The sequence below is a fragment of the Hyperolius riggenbachi genome, chromosome 8, assembly GCF_040937935.1.
Source record: "Hyperolius riggenbachi isolate aHypRig1 chromosome 8, aHypRig1.pri, whole genome shotgun sequence".
In the NCBI taxonomy this organism is placed as follows: Eukaryota; Metazoa; Chordata; class Amphibia; order Anura; family Hyperoliidae; genus Hyperolius; species Hyperolius riggenbachi.
In genome coordinates, this window is record NC_090653.1 from 99,052,636 (window position 1) to 99,071,795 (window position 19,160).

Genomic DNA, 19,160 nt, shown 5'->3' on the forward strand with positions numbered 1-19,160 from the left:
CCTTACGTTGTGAGTGCAAACTTCACCTTTACACCTATTACTTCTTTTTGTGACGTACTGCACGATTTGGGCTCTTGTTGTCTCTGTGTTCTTTTTTATAGTGTTTGGTCACCCTCCCTTGTAGACTTTGAGCACATTTTAGGGATAGTTCATGAAAGAACTTTAGACTCTGTGGAAGAAGTCATTGATGTATATGCCGGTATATACATTACAAAAATAATAAAGGTGCTAATAGTGCTATATACTCTACTAGAAAAGCAGCTGACACCAGAAACACTTGTTCTGTAAAGAGAAATAAGAAGAAAAATAGAAATGTACAATAGTAAAAAGAAAATACATATTACATAAAGGATTTGCTGTCGGCCAAATGAGGCAGCTCCTCTGCCAGGAGCTAGGCAAGACCTTTTATAGCCATACAGGACTAACGAGAGACCTTTAGAAATCCACAAAGCAAAAACTGAACTCTGCCTACTATAGCTTACACAGAAAGATTGGTTTTCGGTTGAGTCTTGCTTCAAAGAACACACTGTCCTTCCAGAAATCAAATTTTAAATTCCCTCTAAGCTGTAGCACGAATTACAAATTCCCTGAAATCTTGACAAGCAGAAAGAAAGTTCCTTTTTTCCCCTTTGAGATACAGACCATGTAAAATGTTCATGAGGAGACTAAATGTAGCAGCTGACAAGGTCACCAGTATAAATGATCCTTCAAGCATCTACCTGCCGACAATACCTTGGTTTAAAAGCCATGGGTGAGATTCTTGGTGCCAAGCGGGAGTCTTGTACAAGGATGAAGTGATGCAGCTGAAGCAGACTGATAGTAAATGTCAGAGCGAAGTGTTTGACAAGTTTCACGAGAAGCCTTTTTTACCCAAGAATTTAGGTACTCGCAGGAAGCAGTTACTTCCTTTGCATCTTCAGATGTGAAAGATAAAGACATATGTTTACTGCAAGCGGCGGTTAGCACGAAATGAGAAAGGAGTTCTCTAGTACAGAAACTGAGGTCGGAAAATGAAATATAGCTAATGTCTTTACTATATGTTCGCTGGACCTTTAGTGCTCATTTTGGTGCTTACTACATTCTCTGAACTCTTATCAGTGCATACGGGCAAGTGACATTCGCAACCAAAACTCTTAAGGATGGAGGCCCCAGAGTGTAAAAATACTGTATATATAAACTTCTAATAGTTAAAATAAAAATGAGAGGTACCGTAATCTATTACCTTTCCTGATGGCAAAAGCACCAGTGGTACTGGAAAAGTATTTATTCAAAACACAAAATAGACAATGCGTTTCACAGGCACTAGCCTGCTGCCTCAGGTCAATACACATTGCCTTGTAGCAAGGTGCACAGAATGTTAGCACCTCTGATAGCTATAGCTGATGTTATGTTTCTATTTAGGCCTACAAAGCAATATCCATTCTAAAACCATGACACAGAAGAAACAAACTATCAGAAATAGGACTTCATGTACAGCAAAAAGCATGGCAAAAGTATGAAAAGCCAATTGGTGTTTTCTGGCACTCAATGAATGAAGGTCATTACACCACCCTTTAGATGTGCAAGCTTCTTTCTTACCTTACACTAGTTTCAAACTAAACTAGGAAGCACTCATTTCCAAAATGATGCTGGTGATCCCTTCTTTGACGTGCAGAAAATTAGGTGCCTTCTGAAAGTATTGTAAGACCAGGTTCTTTAATCTGAACTGCAAAACTAGTGATGATCCCAAGATTGTTCTCAAAGGTTTCCAAATACAGAGGAAAACAGAATAAGCTATATGGAAATGTGCTTCATCTGCATGGATGTGGGGAAGACTAGGAATGTATAGTGCTTAGTAATCACTGAACACTAAAGTGATATAGTTAAATAATATCCACACATCTGCATCTCCCGAGAAAACAGAGAAGGTTGCATCTGAACAGCGTTACTGCTCACTTTTTGCTGACTTACTTCTACATACATACAGGGGACGTGCGTGTGCGCGCGCGTGTGATTGTGTGTGTGTGTGTGGGTCTCTTGCATGTGCCCAGGTGGTCAGGCTGTGGTCAATCCTACCCAAATGGGAGGGGTGAGAGCAGCATACCCCTTCAGAGGGAGGAGCAAAAGATGAAGCTATTAGGTAGGTATTTTCATTTTTCCTTAGGTTTTGTAATTTTTACCAATAAACATGCGGTTTACTTGCCAATAAGGATGGTCAATTTGGTCCTAATATTTCTGAACTCATGCATAGGTAATTTAAATTCAAGCAGCATGTAATTGGACTATATAAAAAACATGGTCAGCTACATTAAACCTTTGTTTTGTCTGTTCACTCAATACACAGATAATCATAAAGGTTATACAAATTTAAGATGGATTTTAAAGTACAGTGGACCGCAACCTCCACCGGCTACCTCACTAACACCAGAGGTCTTAATTAAATCTCTATTTTGTTTATACACCCTATCATTATATATTATACGGCTCACCATTATAACTGTCCCTCTACCGAAATATACCAAGTAGTGAAGCTACAGGCTAACCAATGTGACATTCATTAGTGACAACCAATTCAATTTGATCAGCCGGAAATTACCCTAAAAATACAGCCATTTTTCTTTTACCCAGCAAATTGTGTACACAATACATCCATAGGGTATGCAATCCTAGCTTCAACCCAGATGAGACCCTGCTATGTCTCCAGAAGTAGTGCTTAAAGGAATAGTCAGGCAGAAAAAAAAAAGTTTCACTTACCTAGGGCTTCTACCAGCCCCAATGCAGCCATCCTGTGCCCTCGTAGTCACTCACTGCTGCTCCGGTCCCCCGACGCCAGCTAGTTTCATTTTTGCCAACCTTGGGTCGGCGGGCCGCCACGCGTATATTTGCACACATCCCCGCTGGTGCATGAACATTTACACATACATTTTTAGGCATTAGTGGTGCAACGCGTTGTACAGCAGTGCGTGACTAAGAGGGCACAGGATGGCTGCATGGGGCTGGTAGAAGCCCCAGCTAAGTGAACATATACTTTATTCAATCATATCATATTGTACCTTCTTTGTAACATGTTTACAGATGTATTAACTCATGTTTGTAAAAGGACAGCACAAGTTTATTAGCAATAACGTTTCAGTTGACTTTCTTGAAGTAACTTTACTTTTTTAGATGTGTGTTCAGCAGCATATCCTTTGCCAATTTGTCAGTTTTCTAAATTACTATAAACAGTTATTTAAAAAAAATGGCAGCTACCACTTTTCACTGATCCAAACCCAGACTGTAAACCATTGCATAACATTTATATCAACTTCAAAATACCATCCTTAACCTATGGAGTTTGGCTATGCAATTTTCCATTGTTTCCCATCTCAGAAATGTAATACTGTTTTGTCAGGAGTTTCAATATTTCTCACCATTAGTTCAGTAATACTAACAAACACCCCCTTGATGAAAACAAGTGCCCTAACACCCCCTAATCCCTTAACTAAACCTCCCTTCCTTATACAAAACCCAAACTCCCTTCCTGATAATTAACCCTAACCCACCTCTAAAGTTCAGTTCAAGTACCAAATTCGTATTGTGCAAACATGCTGTATTACTCTGGGTTGCATTGCATGGACCACTGCCACTTCTGAGTGTATGAATGGCATTGATGAAATGAACAGCAATGCATCCAAAAAGGTACCTGTTGGAAATGTGCATTGCAGAAACACAATGAAGGATGAAACATTTGAAATGGATTTAAATGTCCAGCCCATAGATTATCATTGCTAGATTTGTCCCACCCATCATTGCAGGGAAGCAGAGCTCATGCAAGCTACGCAACTTACTATTCTTATCCCAAAAAAATCTACTGGGATGATATACCAGAAATGTGACTGGGTAAATCATTCTGGACAGCTGGAGCGAGTACCATATATCATTTGTGAATAAGCTGACCTTTTGCACCTACAGGTTGGGGAAATTGGCCTATCACTTGTGGATCAGCCAATGTACCATGCAGAGTATCGAAAGCGTACCAGAAACTATAGGTACCTCTCCTCACTCCAGCTCTATAGCTCTATTCCTTGCACCTTTCCTGCAGCTTTGAAACCTACTTTTTATGAGGGGAAGGGGCTCAGTTCGAGAGAGAGAGAGAGAGAGAGAGAGAAGACCGTGAGAACATAGTCCTTTGTAGCATGCTCTTCCCTATTCAAACACAGTAAAGCATCAGTAGAGCGTCCGATAAAACTCTGTATTTATGGTGATTACAAACCTTTCTTTTTTGCTTTTAAAAATTGCGAAAAAAGCTTTTTAGGTGTGGCAGGGCAGAATTTCCATTTGATATATCATATATTAACATTCTTTGTTTTCCAAAATTAATTATTTATACACAATTGCAGCATTAATTTTGCAAAGCAAGTGATTTTTGCAGTATGCCAAGTCCCGAGTGACATGCTGCCTCTGCAGTATTTTCAACAGTACAATCTTTCAGCTGTGTGAACAGTTTCAACCGGCTTGTGATGTGAATATTCCTCAACCATACCAACCAAAATTGGAGGTAGGGATGGTGGACCGTAAACCCCACAGCCACTTCCGTATCAATTTCAGCCCTCCTCCCCTCTCCCTGACCTACTGGTTCCAGAGATACAATTATACAAACCTATCTTTGGAATCTGCAGGGCCGGGAAACCAGGGCTGTAGAGTCAGAGTTGGAGCAATTTTGCGTACCTGGAGTCGGAGTCTGATGATTTTTCTACAAAATCCACAGCCCTGCTAAGTATTAGACTAAGGAGTCAGAGTCGAAGAGTCAGAGCCATTTTGGGTACCTGGAGTCTGAGGTTTCATAAACTGAGGAGTCGGATGATTTTTGGACTGACTCGACAGCCCTGCGGGAAACTGCTATTTGGTATGGAAGGAGCTTGGTGGGTTCCCTTCCCTACTCTCCAAATGTGGTGGCTGTACATGGTTGCAGAGATTTCAGGGCTCAAATGTGATGGGGGATTTGATAAATGCCCACACCTGCTAGTGTGCAGCTCACAGGACACCTTCTATACCAGGGTTTGTCAACTCAGTTCTCAAATACCCCGAAGAGTACATGTTTACTACAGGGGTAGTTAATGAACTTTGCTGGGACACAAATTCCCTCATCTCTGAAGGTTTTCTGTAAACCTTGCACTGTTGAGGGTACTGGAGAACTGAGTTTAGAAACTCTGCTCTACGCAGCCAGCACAAAATGGAGGAACCCTGCAGCTGGCCCACAGGGGAAAAGCAAGAAAACATTTATTGACATAAATGTTTAAGAGACTTAATGCCTGCTACAAACCATGCATTTTCTCATCACATAAGACAGGTCAAATCAATTCTTTTTGACAGATCCGATCTGATTACCAATTGGTTTTCTGATTTTTTTTATCAAAGTGATAAAAAAAATTGATCAGAATCATGACAGGAAATCAGGCCGGACCTGTTTGAAATAATCGATTTGACCCATCTATCTGACAGGAAATTGCCTGATGTGTACTAGGCATTAAACCTGTACAATGTACTATTAATTGATGTCGGCTTTAAAGGGATCCAAGCAGCTGTCTTTTTCTGCAGTTTGTCTGGTATCTTACAGCTGTAGGAGCTGCCATCTCCCCCCCCCCCCCCCCACCAATTATCCAGTGGAAGGTGTGTATGTTATCAAGTTTGAATCTCTAAACTGTTTGAAGTACAGTGTACTAGCTCCCCAACCCACCTGCTGATGAAAGCTTTTGTTTGCTCATTGCTACTGCTAATTACAGCAATCCTTATCTACATGCTCTTTCTGCATATGGCAGGCCACGGAAGTAAAGCAATAAAAGCCTCTAACAAACATTTCAATGTTAAAAATAAGAGGTAGAATGGATTTTTTTAGTAATGAGACATATTGTTCATGTGTTATTGAGATGCCCTGGATGCTAAAAATGGTGCTCAGTTTACTTTAAAGAGAAACCGTAACCAAGAATTGAACTTCATCCCAATCAGTAGCAGATACCCACTTTTACATGAGAAATATATTCCTTTTCATAAACGGATCATCGGGGTGCTCTGTATGGCTGATATTGTGGTAAAACCCCTCCCACAAGAAACTGAGGACCATGGTCCTAGCAGTTTGTCTGTGAACCTTGTTGCATTGTGGGAAATAGCTGTTTACAGCTGTTTCCAACTGCCAAAAAAACAATTATCAGGTACTTCCAGTGACATCACCTGCCAGCAGTAAAAAATGGCACCATGTGATAAATGTCAGAATGTAAATCAGGGAGAGGAAAGATTTTACAATGGGCAAACACTGACTAAATCATTTATACATAATTATTGTAAAAATTAAGCACTTTTTTTATTACATTATTTTCACTGGAGTTCCTCTAACAGGTCAAGGGGCTAGGGGTACAAACAATACGTGCCCACCCGGCTTTGTGCTGCAGTGACAGATAAAAGCAAAGGGCTTCTACTGTCTTCTCACAGTTGTAGAAGGAAAATCAAGTTTGCGTTACGTTGGCATCACTGATCAGGTGGTAATTTGGAAGCTTTCTGTGAAGAAACACTTCAAAAGTTAAAAGTACAATTATCCGTTAAAGATTCTTATCTATCAACAAAGACATCTTACGTAAACACAGCTTTTCTTTTTCATTTCCAATTTCCAATAACAATTTAATAAAGTACATTGGCTTTTCATGTCTCCCACGCACACAAAATTTGTGAGCAATAAGGAATGAGGAAGACAAAAACCCTTAAACTGCTGAAGAGAAAAATACTCTTTTCTGGTGCAATGCAGCGCTATTTCCAGGTTCATAACTGAACTTACTAACAAAGTAATTAGCTGAACAATGGGAAATGCCAAAAGGTGCTAATTTATTACAATACTACCCACAATAATCCTGAATAAAAAAAAATCGTAATTATAAGTCTAAAAAGAAAACTGCAAAGAGAACAAAATGCTTCAGGGGGCATAACAGAAAATGCATCATGCAAGAGCTCTATTAGAGCAACATACCCAGCATAATATTGTATATAAAATAATAGTAAACTCCAAAAATAAAACTTCAATAAGGCTTTTATTGTAAAACAGTTTGTGCGCACTTTCTAAGGCAGGTATGTAATTGTAAATAACGTCCATCTTAAAATATATATAGGATTTGCTTTTTCACAATGGCATATTTACAAAAGAGCAACTCCATTTTGGTCACAGGTAATCAGAACTTTTTATGAAGGGTTGCCAGTTTTTTTTATAATCACCACTGTTGTATTATGATTGCCGCCAGTTTTATAAAGCAATGATTAGCGTGATCACTAGTTTGTAGTACAAAGGTTAGATGCTTTTTAGTATTGTGGTTAGATGCTTTTTAGTATTGTGGTGAGCAGTGATGGACTTCAGTGGAGGCTTCAGTGGATGGACAGTGATGTTTAACATACTACCGTATATACTCGCATATAAGCCGACCGGCATATAAGCCGACCCGCCAAAAATGATTGATCCCCATATAAGCCGGGGGTAGGAAATGCTGGATTGGTGCAGCCCCCCAGTGTGTCCCAGTATAGCTAGTATAGTGCCCAGTATGAATAGGTAGTGCCTCAGTATAGCTAGTATAGTGCCCAGTATAGCGCCCAGTATAGCCAGTATAGTGCCCAGTATAGTCAGTATAGTGCCCAGTATAGGTAGGTAGTGTCCGGTATAGCTAGTATAGTGCCCAGTTTAGCTAGTATAGTGTGCCCAGTTTAGCTAGTAAAGTGTGCCCAGTTTAGCTAGTAAAGTGTGCCCAGTTTAGCTAGTAAAGTGTTCCCAGTTTAGCCAGTATAGTGCCCAGTATAGCTAGTAAAGTGCCCACTATAGCTAGTAAAGTGCCCAGTTTAGCTAGTATAGTGCCCAGTATAGCTAGTAAAGCAGGGCTGTGGAATCGGTACAAAAATCTTCCGACTCCAACTCCTCAGTTTCTGAAACCACGACTACGACTCCAACTCCGACTCCGGGTACCCAAAATGGCTCAGACTCAGACTCCTCGACTCCAACTCCTTGGTCTAATACTTAACACGACTGTGGATTTTGTACAAAAATCATCTGACTCAGACTCCTCAGTTTATGAAATCAACGACTCCAACTCCAGCTCCGGCTGCCCAAAATTACCACGACTACGACTCCACAGCCCTGTAGTAAAGTGCCCAGTTTAGCTAGCATAGTGCCCACTATAGCTAGCATAGTGCCCAGTATAGCTAGCATAGTGCCCAGTATAGCTAGCATAGTGCCCAGTATAGCTAGCATAGTGCCCAGTATAGCTAGCATAGTGCCCAGTATAGCTAGCATAGTGCCCAGTATAGCTAGCATAGTACCCAAGTATGGCTAGTATAGCGCCCCAGTATGGCTAGTATAGTGCCCCAGTATGGCTAGTATAGTCAGGGCTGTGGAGTCGGAGTCGTGGAGTCTGAGTCGGGGCAATTTTGGGTGCATGGAGTCGGAGTCGGGAAATAATGCTCGGACTCCTAATGAATTTAAACTGTAATTGAAATAGAAAATATGATAAAATGTTCTATTTCTCAGATAATAGTCATCATAAATAATTTATATATACAGTAATAGCTCTGCTTAGTCCACAAAAATGAAATAAACCAATAGAAAAAATTAGTTACTTGTGCTGCTTCAATAAAGCAGTCCCCGTATTTTTAAAGTCAGATATACACATCTGATTGTGACTGTATATATGATGTGTACACAGGAATCTCTTATATATATTAAATAACATCTATGCTGTAAGTATAAAGCCTGATGTGTAGCCGTGTCACTAATAGAGATGGTCGATGAGATGGAAATACTTCTGCGTTGATTCTGATGTATGCAAATGTACGCACTCTCTTTGCTCATGAAATCAAATCATTTGAGATGTTAAAATTTGGTTTGGTGACTACGAATTAAATGATACCTGAGAAGGATGAAAAGAAAAAAGTTTTATACATACTTGGGGCTTTTTCCAGCCCCCTTCAGGCTAATCAGTCCTTCGCTGTCCACCTCCACCACCTGGATCTTATGCTATGAGTCCTGGTAATTCAGCCAGTCAGTGCAGTCCGGCCTCATGCCGCTTTCACAGCCAGGAGCGTTCTGCACCTGCGCAATAGTGCTACGCAGGTGTAGTACGCCCCCGGCGGCGGAGTGTGTGCATGCGCACTACACCAGACTGGCTCAAGTACCTGGACTCATAGCAGAAGATCCAGGTGGCGGAGGAGGACAGCGAGGGACTGATTAGCCTGAAGGGGGCTGGAGGAAGCTCCAGGCATGTATAAAACTTTAATTTCATCTGTCTCAGGTTTACTTTGTTACACAGTAGTACTAGAATCTACATACTGTATGCACTCTCCACAGAGCTGCAGGGAATCCACTGAGAATGTTGTGCACATTGAACACAGAGGTGTTTATCACCTCATAAACCTGGTTCAGCTTGTGCATAAAGAATGTGTAATAGAGGAAGAATCCCCTTATTCCCCTGCAGAGTACCTGCACATCACTATTACATGTACCCACAGTTACATTGCCTAGGGCCTGATAGATGTTCTTTGTTCCGGTCTGTACCTTTTACAAGTACTCTTACCAAGGACTAGTTTTAGTCTATGACTAAAGGGAATAAATATGGCAGTCTCCATATCCTTCTCACTTCAGTTGTCTTTTAAAATTCCTAAGCGTTGGCAGTTAAGAGACGAATTTCATGTTACATACTTTCAATCGACAAGATTTTAATATGCAAATTAGAGGAGTCGGAGTTGAGGAGTCGGTGGAGTCCTAAACTGAGGAGTCGGAGTACCGACTCCACAGCCCTGACTATAGTGCCCCAGTATGGCTAGTAAAGTGCCCAGTTTAGCCAGTATAGGTAGGTAGTGCCCAGTATAGCTAGTATAGTGCCCAGTATAGCTAGTATAGTGCCCAGTATAGGTAGGTAGTTGCCAGTATAGCGCTCCCCCCGCTGCTATTACCTGCTTAGGCAGCCGCTTCCTAATCCGCGTTCCCCTCTCATGTTGCATATAAGTGTATCACAGCAGCGCGCCCGGCGCTGCTGCTGTGACGATGCAGGGGGCAGGAAAGAGCGTGGCTCCCTGTAGTGGCGATCTGTATCACCGTTACCAGGGGAACCTGCCCCCTGCATCGTCACAGCAGCAGCGCCGGGCGCGCTGCTGTGATACACTTATACGCAACATGAGAGGGGAACGCGGATTAGGAAGTGGCTGCCTAAGCAGCTAATAGCAGCGGCGGCCGCGGGGGGAGCGGGGCGTGGACCACACGACCACAAGGAAAGACTCGCATACATGCCGACCCCCCAACTTTTGACCCCCTTTTTGGGGGTCAAAAATTCGGCTTGTATGCGAGTATATACGGTACTTGTATTGTGTTGTTGTATGTTATTGCTTATTACCTGTATTGTGTTGTTGTATGTTACAGCTTATTACCTGTATTGTGTTGTTGTATGTTACAGCTTATTACCTGTATTGTGTTGTTGTATGTTATTGCTTATTACCTGTATTGTGTTGTATGTTATTGCTTATTACCTGTATTGTGTTGTATGTTATTGCTTATTACCTGTATTGTGTTGTAGGTTATTGCTTATTACCTGTATTGTGTTGTAAGTTATTGCTTACTACCTGTATTGTGTTGTTATATGTTATTGCTTATTACCTGTATTGTGTTGTTGGATGTTATTGCTTATTACCTGTATTGTGTTGTTGGATGTTATAGCTTATTACCTGTATTGTGTTGTTGTAGGTTATGGCTTATTACCTGTATTGTGTTGTATGTTATAGCTTATTACCTGTATTGTGTTGTATGTTATTGCTTATTACCTGTATTGTGTTGTAAGTTATTGCTTATTACCTGTATTGTGTTGTTGTATGTTATTGCTTATTACCTGTATTGTGTTGTATGTTATTGCTTATTACCTGTATTGTGTTGTAAGTTATTGCTTATTACCTGTATTGTGTTGTTGTAGGTTATGGCTTATTACCTGTATTGTGTTGTTGTAGGTTATTGCTTATTACCTGTATTGTGTTGTATGTTATTGCTTATTACCTGTATTGTGTTGTAAGTTATTGCTTATTACCTGTATTGTGTTGTTGTAGGTTATGGCTTATTACCTGTATTGTGTTGTTGTAGGTTATGGCTTATTACCTGTATTGTGTTGTTGGATGTTATTGCTTATTACCTGTATTGTGTTGTTGGATGTTATAGCTTATTACCTGTATTGTGTTGTATGTTATTGCTTATTACCTGTATTGTGTTGTTGTAGGTTACTGCTTATTACCTGTATTGTGTTGTTGTATGTTATAGCTTATTACCTGTATTGTGTTGTATGTTATTGCTTATTACCTGTATTGTGTTGTATGTTATTGCTTATTACCTGTATTGTGTTGTAGGTTATTGCTTATTACCTGTATTGTGTTGTTGGATGTTATAGCTTATTACCTGTATTGTGTTGTATGTTATTGCTTATTACCTGTATTGTGTTGTTGTAGGTTACTGCTTATTACCTGTATTGTGTTGTTGTAGGTTATTGCTTATTACCTGTATTGTGTTGTATGTTATAGCTTATTACCTGTATTGTGTTGTATGTTATTGCTTATTACCTGTATTGTGTTGTAAGTTATTGCTTATTACCTGTATTGTGTTGTTGTATGTTATTGCTTATTACCTGTATTGTGTTGTTGGATGTTATTGCTTATTACCTGTATTGTGTTGTTGTATGTTATTGCTTATTACCTGTATTGTGTTGTTGTAGGTTATTGCTTATTACCTGTATTGTGTTGTATGTTACAGCTTATTACCTGTATTGTGTTGTAGGTTATTGCTTATTACCTGTATTGTGTTATATGTTATTGCTTATTACCTGTATTGTGTTGTAAGTTATTGCTTATTACCTGTATTGTGTTGTTGGATGTTATTGCTTATTACCTGTATTGTGTTGTTGGATGTTATAGCTTATTACCTGTATTGTGTTGTATGTTATTGCTTATTACCTGTATTGTGTTGTTGTATGTTATAGCTTATTACCTGTATTGTGTTGTTGTAGGTTATGGCTTATTACCTGTATTGTGTTGTTGGATGTTATTGCTTATTACCTGTATTGTGTTGTTGTAGGTTATTGCTTATTACCTGTATTGTGTTGTTGTAGGTTACTGCTTATTACCTGTATTGTGTTGTATGTTATTGCTTATTACCTGTATTGTGTTGTAAGTTATTGCTTATTACCTGTATTGTGTTGTTGTAGGTAATGGCGTATTACCTGTTTTGTGTTGTTGTAGGTTATGGCTTATTACCTGTATTGTGTTGTTGGATGTTATAGCTTATTACCTGTATTGTGTTGTATGTTATTGCTTATTACCTGTATTGTGTTGTATGTTATTGCTTATTACCTGTATTGTGTTGTACGTTATTGCTTATTACCTGTATTGTGTTGTATGTTATTGCTTATTACCTGTATTGTGTTGTTGGATGTTATAGCTTATTACCTGTATTGTGTGGTTGTATGTTATAGCTTCTTACCGGTATAGTGTTGTTGTAGGTTATTGCTTATTACCTGTATTGTGTTGTTGTATGTTATAGCTTATTACCTGTATTGTGTTGTTGTAGGTTATTGCTTATTACCTGTATTGTGTTGTCAGTCACCCGTTATCAGTCTGTAATCTTATGCATTGTACAGCGCTGCGTAATATGTTGGCGCTATATAAATCCAATAAAAAATAACATATACCTTGTTCATGACTTGTGCTGCTTATGCCAAGTTGCATCCTTTACTTTGCACTAGGCATAGCAGTAAAAGACCCACTGATTTGAATTGGGGCCACATAGCATTATTTTCTTTAAATGGCTATAGGCACCAGGTATTGCTGTATGTGGCCACTAATCACCACGCAACGCTGTATATGGAAATGGGGCACTAGACAACAGGTAGCGCTGTATGGGTGACGAGGGCCACTAGAAAAAAGGTAATGTGGTATAAGGAGGTGGGGCAATAGAAAGCAGGTAATGATGTATGGATGAGGTGGGCCACTAGAAGACAGATAACGCTGTATGGGCGACAGGGCAAATAGACAACAAGTAATGCTGTATGGATGAGGTGGGTCACTAGAAGACAGGTAACGCTGTATGGGCGACGGGGGCAATAGACAACAGGTAATGATGTATGGATGAGGTGGGCCACTAGAAGACAGGAAATGATGTGGGGTGGGGGGTTGAAGATCACAAGTAATGCTGTATGGTAATGGGGGAACTGGACAACAGGTAATGCTGTATGGGCAGGGGGGCACTAGACTAAAGGTAATGCTGTATGGGAAAGGGGGGCCCACTAGACAAATAATGCTGTATGGGAAGGGGGGGCACTAGACGAAAGGTAATGCTGTATGGGAAGGGGGGCCACTAGACACCAGGTAGCGCTGTATGGAAGAGGGAAGAGCCACTAAACGCTGAGCGTTGAATACTATTCCACCTTCGAATTGTCACAACTCGGAGTGAGATGTAATTTGGGGTCTGGCAGCCACCAGAGCCCTGAATTACCGCTACATGGGGCACGCAGCATAGCATTCCTGCTTCGTGGTAATAGGTGTGTAAAAGGCAGCTGGGGAATACATAAGAAGATATTTCCAACAGTTTGAACGTTAGAATTGACATAAAAATTTAATCTACTGAAAAATCAAAAAAAAGGACCTCTTAATTGATAATTGTTGAGGTCTGACCCTTATGTTGACCGAATAGTGATCACCAAAAAGCCTTTTTACAGAGACTGAGTTGCCAAGAGGGTGGTAGGGCATGGTGCAATAGTCCTAAAAAGTAACAACTAGGCACGACAGTTCTACCAATATTGCAAAAATCACATTAAAACTTCTGTGCCGATACTTTCAATACTTTCCAAAGCTAACAGTAAATATATTATAATTTCATAATTTACCATCATACTTTGAGAAAGAATTCTGAGTAAACCTGAATAGGTTTAAAACAAGAATCATCATTTCACAGTGTAAACTCTAACCTTATTTCCAACTTGGTGTTTCCTGAAGGTTATAATTGTGCTTTCTATTACAGCAAACCTATTCCCATGATACTCAGCCTTCAGACTTCCAACACAAATGGAAGCTGTAAATCCTCACTAAATTTCAGCATCTACAGACCACTCCATTAACACTACAGTAACTCAATTCACACATAGATGTGCTTCTACTGTCACTTCAAAATAACCTTCGACACAGAATTATAATATTTGCCCTGGCTGGCTCTGTCCATTCAATGTCACTTGAACTTCCGAAGAGGCCTGATGTGCTCTCAGGGCTGATAAGACTACTCCGTGGTGGACAAAGGCTGATTCAATGTCTAAGTATTGTCTGTAATGACTACACTGAGGTTAAGCCACAACGGTGCTCCTTAAAAAGGGAAAACTTTATGACTATGAAAAACAGTTTCCTAACATGTGTGAGAACTAACTCTTCCCATTTCTATTAAAGAGGAACTGTAGTGAAAACAATGAGTAAAATTGCTTATTAAAAAATAAATAAATATTCATTTACAGATTATTCAGTCATTTTAGTTTGCCCATTATATAATCTTTTGTCTCCCTGCCAGGTGATCTGTACGGAATGATCGTTTATTGAGAGTTCTATGCACAAAGGAGGATACTGCTTGCTTGGCAGTTGGAAAAAGCTTTTAATTCCCACAATTCAACGAGGTTCACAGAAGTTTCACAGACAGCATACTGTCAGGACCATGGTCATGACATCACACTGTGAGAGGAGTTTCACCAAAATACCAAATGTCCCTGATTATTTGAGAAAAGGTAAAGATTTCCTGTCGGAAAAGGGGTATCAGCTACTGATTGGAATGACGTTCAATCTTGGGTTAAAGTTCCTCTTTAACCCTCCTGGTGGTATAAAAATTCCGCCAGGAGGCAGCGCAGCAGCTTTTTTTGTTTGTTTGTTTTTCTTTTATATCATGTAGCGAGCCCAGGGCTCGCTACATGATAGCCGCTGCTCAGTGGAATCCCCCCGCCCGCTTCGATCACCTTCGGCGATCTCAGATCAGGAAATCCCGTTCAAAGAACGGGATTTCCTGGAGGGCTTCCCCCGTCGCCATGGCGACGGGGCGGGATGATGTCACCAACGTCGGGACGTCATTGGGAGTCCCGAACCACCCCTCAGCGCTGCCTGGCACTGATTGGCCAGGCAGTGCACGGGGTCTGGGGGGGGGGGCGCGTGGCGCAACGGATAGCGGCGAAGTGCTAGCTGCGTGCAGCAAAAAAAAAAAAATTTAAACAAATCGGCCCAGTAGGGCCGGAGAAAACCTACTGCGCGGCTTAACCCGAACTACGTTCGGGGTTCCCGCCAAGGAGGTTAAGGAGTGTTCATCACTCAAGTTTTCTAACCACACAATCACATTGGAAAACAACTGTATCAGGTACCAGTGATCATTCATGAGAACAGGCTGATGTTGCATAATAGCACAGAGTTAATAGACCGCTTTGAGGTGCTCATCGATCTAGAATGTACAATCTTACCTATGTAGGTGAGGGACTACCTAAAATATCTGCTCATAGTGCATTTGAGGTAGCCATACATCTAGCGATTTGACTGTATGATCAACCATTTAAGTTGATTATTTTATAGAATCGAGAGAGAATAGAGTGTGTTCCAGAATTCCCAATCGATGAAAAGCGGCTGATATCACGTCAAATCAACCAGCTTAATCCATAGAGCAAGATGCAAGATATCAGTCAATTGCCCGGGATAGGATATAGTTTGTAGTGTATGGGCCACTAGTAAATCAACTTTCGATCAACCATACTTAAAGAGAACCGGTACGGAGTAAAAATATTCAAAATAAACACATGAGGTAACTTCAAATGAACATTACATAGTTACCTTACCATCAGTTCCTCTCAGAAGCTCAACATTTTCTTCTGACAATAATCCCTTGCAGTTCTGACAATATGTTGTCAGATCTGAAATATATCAGTTGCTGTAAGTAAAATATCAGTTGCTGTCAGTTATAGCTGAGAGGAAAACTGATGTACCAGGTAATGTCCATGTTTCCCTATGACTCAAGTGGGCGATGTTACAGTTTAACTGTGTGTTGACCAGAAAGCTGTTATGGGTAATGGCCATTTTTAAAATGGTGGACCGAAAATTCCCTAGATCACAGTGAACAAACAGGACATGGGACAGGAAAAAGACACTGTGGAGTAGACTACATGGAAGGTAAGTACGACTTGTGTATGCTTATTTTGACTTTTAATTTTCAGTTCAGGTTTTCTTTAAGTCGATTCCTCAATAAAGTTGATCCCTTTGTTGATTGAATCAGTATCACTAGGTGTATGTACCTTTAAGGTACGTAGGAACGTCTGATATTTCTGACCGATTTGTCATTCAAACCGGTCGTTTGAACAACAGTTTGGCGTGTGTACAAACGGTCGTTAGAATGATAGCAGCAGTTTTGACTGATCTGCTTGGCGGATCTGTGGACTCAAACTACAGTTAGGTCTGTGCATGTGTGCAAACGACTTGTTGTTTGAAAGTCTATCAGTTTGACACTAAAAAAAACTTTTAAACAACAAGTCGTTTAATCAGTCATTTGATCTAGTCCATTGCTTTCAAGTCCATTGACCAGTCAAACGACATGTAAATGAGTTGTCCTTAGCATTTCAAACATTTTGTTGGTGTACACATGGAGTCTGAACAACCTTTTGTTTGAATGACAAGTCAATCGGGCATAAAATCAGACGTGTATACGCACCTTTACTCTTCTACTAGATAAATCTGGTATGATTGTACAATCAAGATTGTATCATTGATGAGGCCCCTAAAGGTGTTCATTAACAGCACAATTTTTAGGAAATTATCATATATTTAAAGAGAGTCCGAAGCGAGAATAAATCTCGCTTCAGACCTCATATATAGCAGGGGCACGTGTGCCCCTGCTAAACCGCCGCTTTCCCGCGGCTTAACAGGGGTCCCTGATCCCCCAAATCCCTTCCGTAATGCGGGGGAGCGCTTCCTGGTTGGGGCAGGGCTAACCGCCGCAGCCCTGCCCCACGCGCGTCTGTCAGCGCGTATCTCCGCCTCTCCCCCGCACCTCTCAGTCTTCCTTCACTGAGAGGGGCGGGGGAGAGGCGGCGATGCGCCGCTGATAGACGTGACTGGAGGCAGGGCTGCAGCCGTTAGCCCTGCCTCCAGGAGCGACCAAGTCTGCGACCAAGTGTCGCAGTGGTGGGTTTGGGGGTGAAGGGACCCCCGTTTAGCGGCGCTATTGCGGCGGTTTAGCAGGGGCACACATGCCCCTGCTAACTATGAGCTCTGAAGCGAGATTTATTCTCGCTTCAGAGTCTCTTTAAGATAATTGAGATTGAAAGAAAAAATTTAATTGAGCCACACCAGTAAAGAACCCAACTTGAAATATCTAAACCAGTGCCATGCGGCCAATCCGCCATCAGGGAATCCCCTTTGCCCTTTTTGTGGCCATGCCAACATTCTAAAAGTGTTGCGCTGTTCTCTACTAAAAACAGAGCAGGCGCAGACACAAATTACATTTTTCCCCTTACACCTGATCAGCCAGGAAAACACTGATACCTACGAGTGCTACTAGCAAATCACTAACTTATAATAAACATACAGTCAAGGAACACCTGACTGACTTGTGTTGCAGATCAGAGATTCACTTGGTAGAGAAGCAACTGATAAGCATAAAAGCCCATTACTACTATCCAGGCAGATTCCATTTAAATTGCTGACTGGAATGCCTAGCAGTTCATCTGTGGTTCAAAAATCAATACAGGGAAGAAAGCCAAAGATGCACTTTTTAATGCAGCAACATCTTTGTTTTTTTCCATTCAAAGGCTGGTAAAACCTATAATCAATAACAGAACTGAGGAATTACAAACATAGGCTCTGGGTGCCAACAATAGAGGATGCTCTGGATATCTCAGGGCTCAGAGATCCATGTTCTCAAAAAAAACATTTACAGAAAGAAAGATGAAAGAACTACTGCAAAGGAGGCCATACCCTGGCCGATGTCCACTAGATTTGAATATCTGATTAGAGAAGGATCTATTATTACCACACACTTGAAATCCATTGAAAACCTACGAACTACCACCACTGCAGTGGCGGCTGAAAGACCTACTAGTCAACCCCCACTTTCAGTTGGCCCTGCAAAGTGTTGCAGTGGAGTGCACTCCACTGTCCTGCTTCTCCTGTGCCCTGTCTCTATCCCCACTGGTTCCCCCAAGACTCTGCAGAATGTACATAATCACATAATGTATTTAATACTGGTTCACAGGGGGCACCAGAAGAGACAGAAATGAGGAGGAAGCACGTCAGTGGACAGGTGAGTGTGCTCCATTGCTAACAATCTGCAGGGGATCAATGCTACTGCTTCTACACAGATTACCTGCTCATTGCTAACCAAATTACAGAATTAAGAGGTGGAGAAGTGTGTGTGAATTAGTGTGTATTCCAAAATAGTAATAATACCTTTCCCCAGCAGTATTATTTGAAGTTCGCACTGTGTGGAATGCATCATTGGGAGCTTTACTGGGATGATTTCATAGTAGGTGGGGAAAATACATATCTCAACTATCATTCGATTTTAAAACAGAAGAAGAAAAAAAAAATAAAAAAAGAAAGACCTTCCCATTTCAGCCCAAAGAACCACTAAATATTACCCGTATAAACTCGAATATAAGTTGGCCTTGTGTATAAATTAACTCATATTTGACCCGCTTGGGCTGGAATTTTTTATTGACTCAAGTATAAGTCTACCAAGCAAAGTTAATGGCTGCACTTGGAGACCAGGAAGAATTAACAGCTGCACTTGGGGCTCAGAGGATTAAAGGAACATTATTACAAAAAGTAGGCAGTTAAAATCGAACAGAACCATCAGTTTTTGGGCCAGGACATCTCCTCATAGGGGATTCTCAGGGTTTTCTTTGTTTTCAACAGCATTTCCTGAACAGCAGTTTAACTGCCAAAATTGTAAGATAGCAGCCAACCACTCCACCCACTTTGCAACTGCTGTTCAGGCAATGCTATTGAAAACAATGAAAACCCTAAGAATCCCTTATAAAGAGATGGACTGGCCCAAAACCTGTCAGTTTAGTCAGATTTTAACTGCCTGCTTTCTTTCACGGTAGTGGTCCTTTAAAGAGGAACTGTCGCGAAAATCTTAAAATTTA

At 40.8% G+C, this 19,160-nt stretch overlaps 1 protein-coding gene across 6 annotated transcripts in view; it reads right to left on the reverse strand.

Annotated features, from left to right (window-relative positions):
- Positions 1-19,160, reverse strand: part of LOC137529038 (kelch-like protein 13) — a 192,014-nt gene that overhangs the window by 86,714 nt on the left and 86,140 nt on the right. The window contains exon 1 of one of the 6 annotated variants that reach the window (XM_068250926.1): positions 733-795. The exons of the other annotated variants lie outside the window; for them this stretch is intronic. Coding sequence (XP_068107027.1) covers positions 733-749 — 17 coding nt within the window. The 5' untranslated portion in view covers positions 750-795. Of the gene's footprint in view, positions 1-732; positions 796-19,160 lie in introns of those variants that run through there. 6 annotated transcript variants of the gene reach the window in all.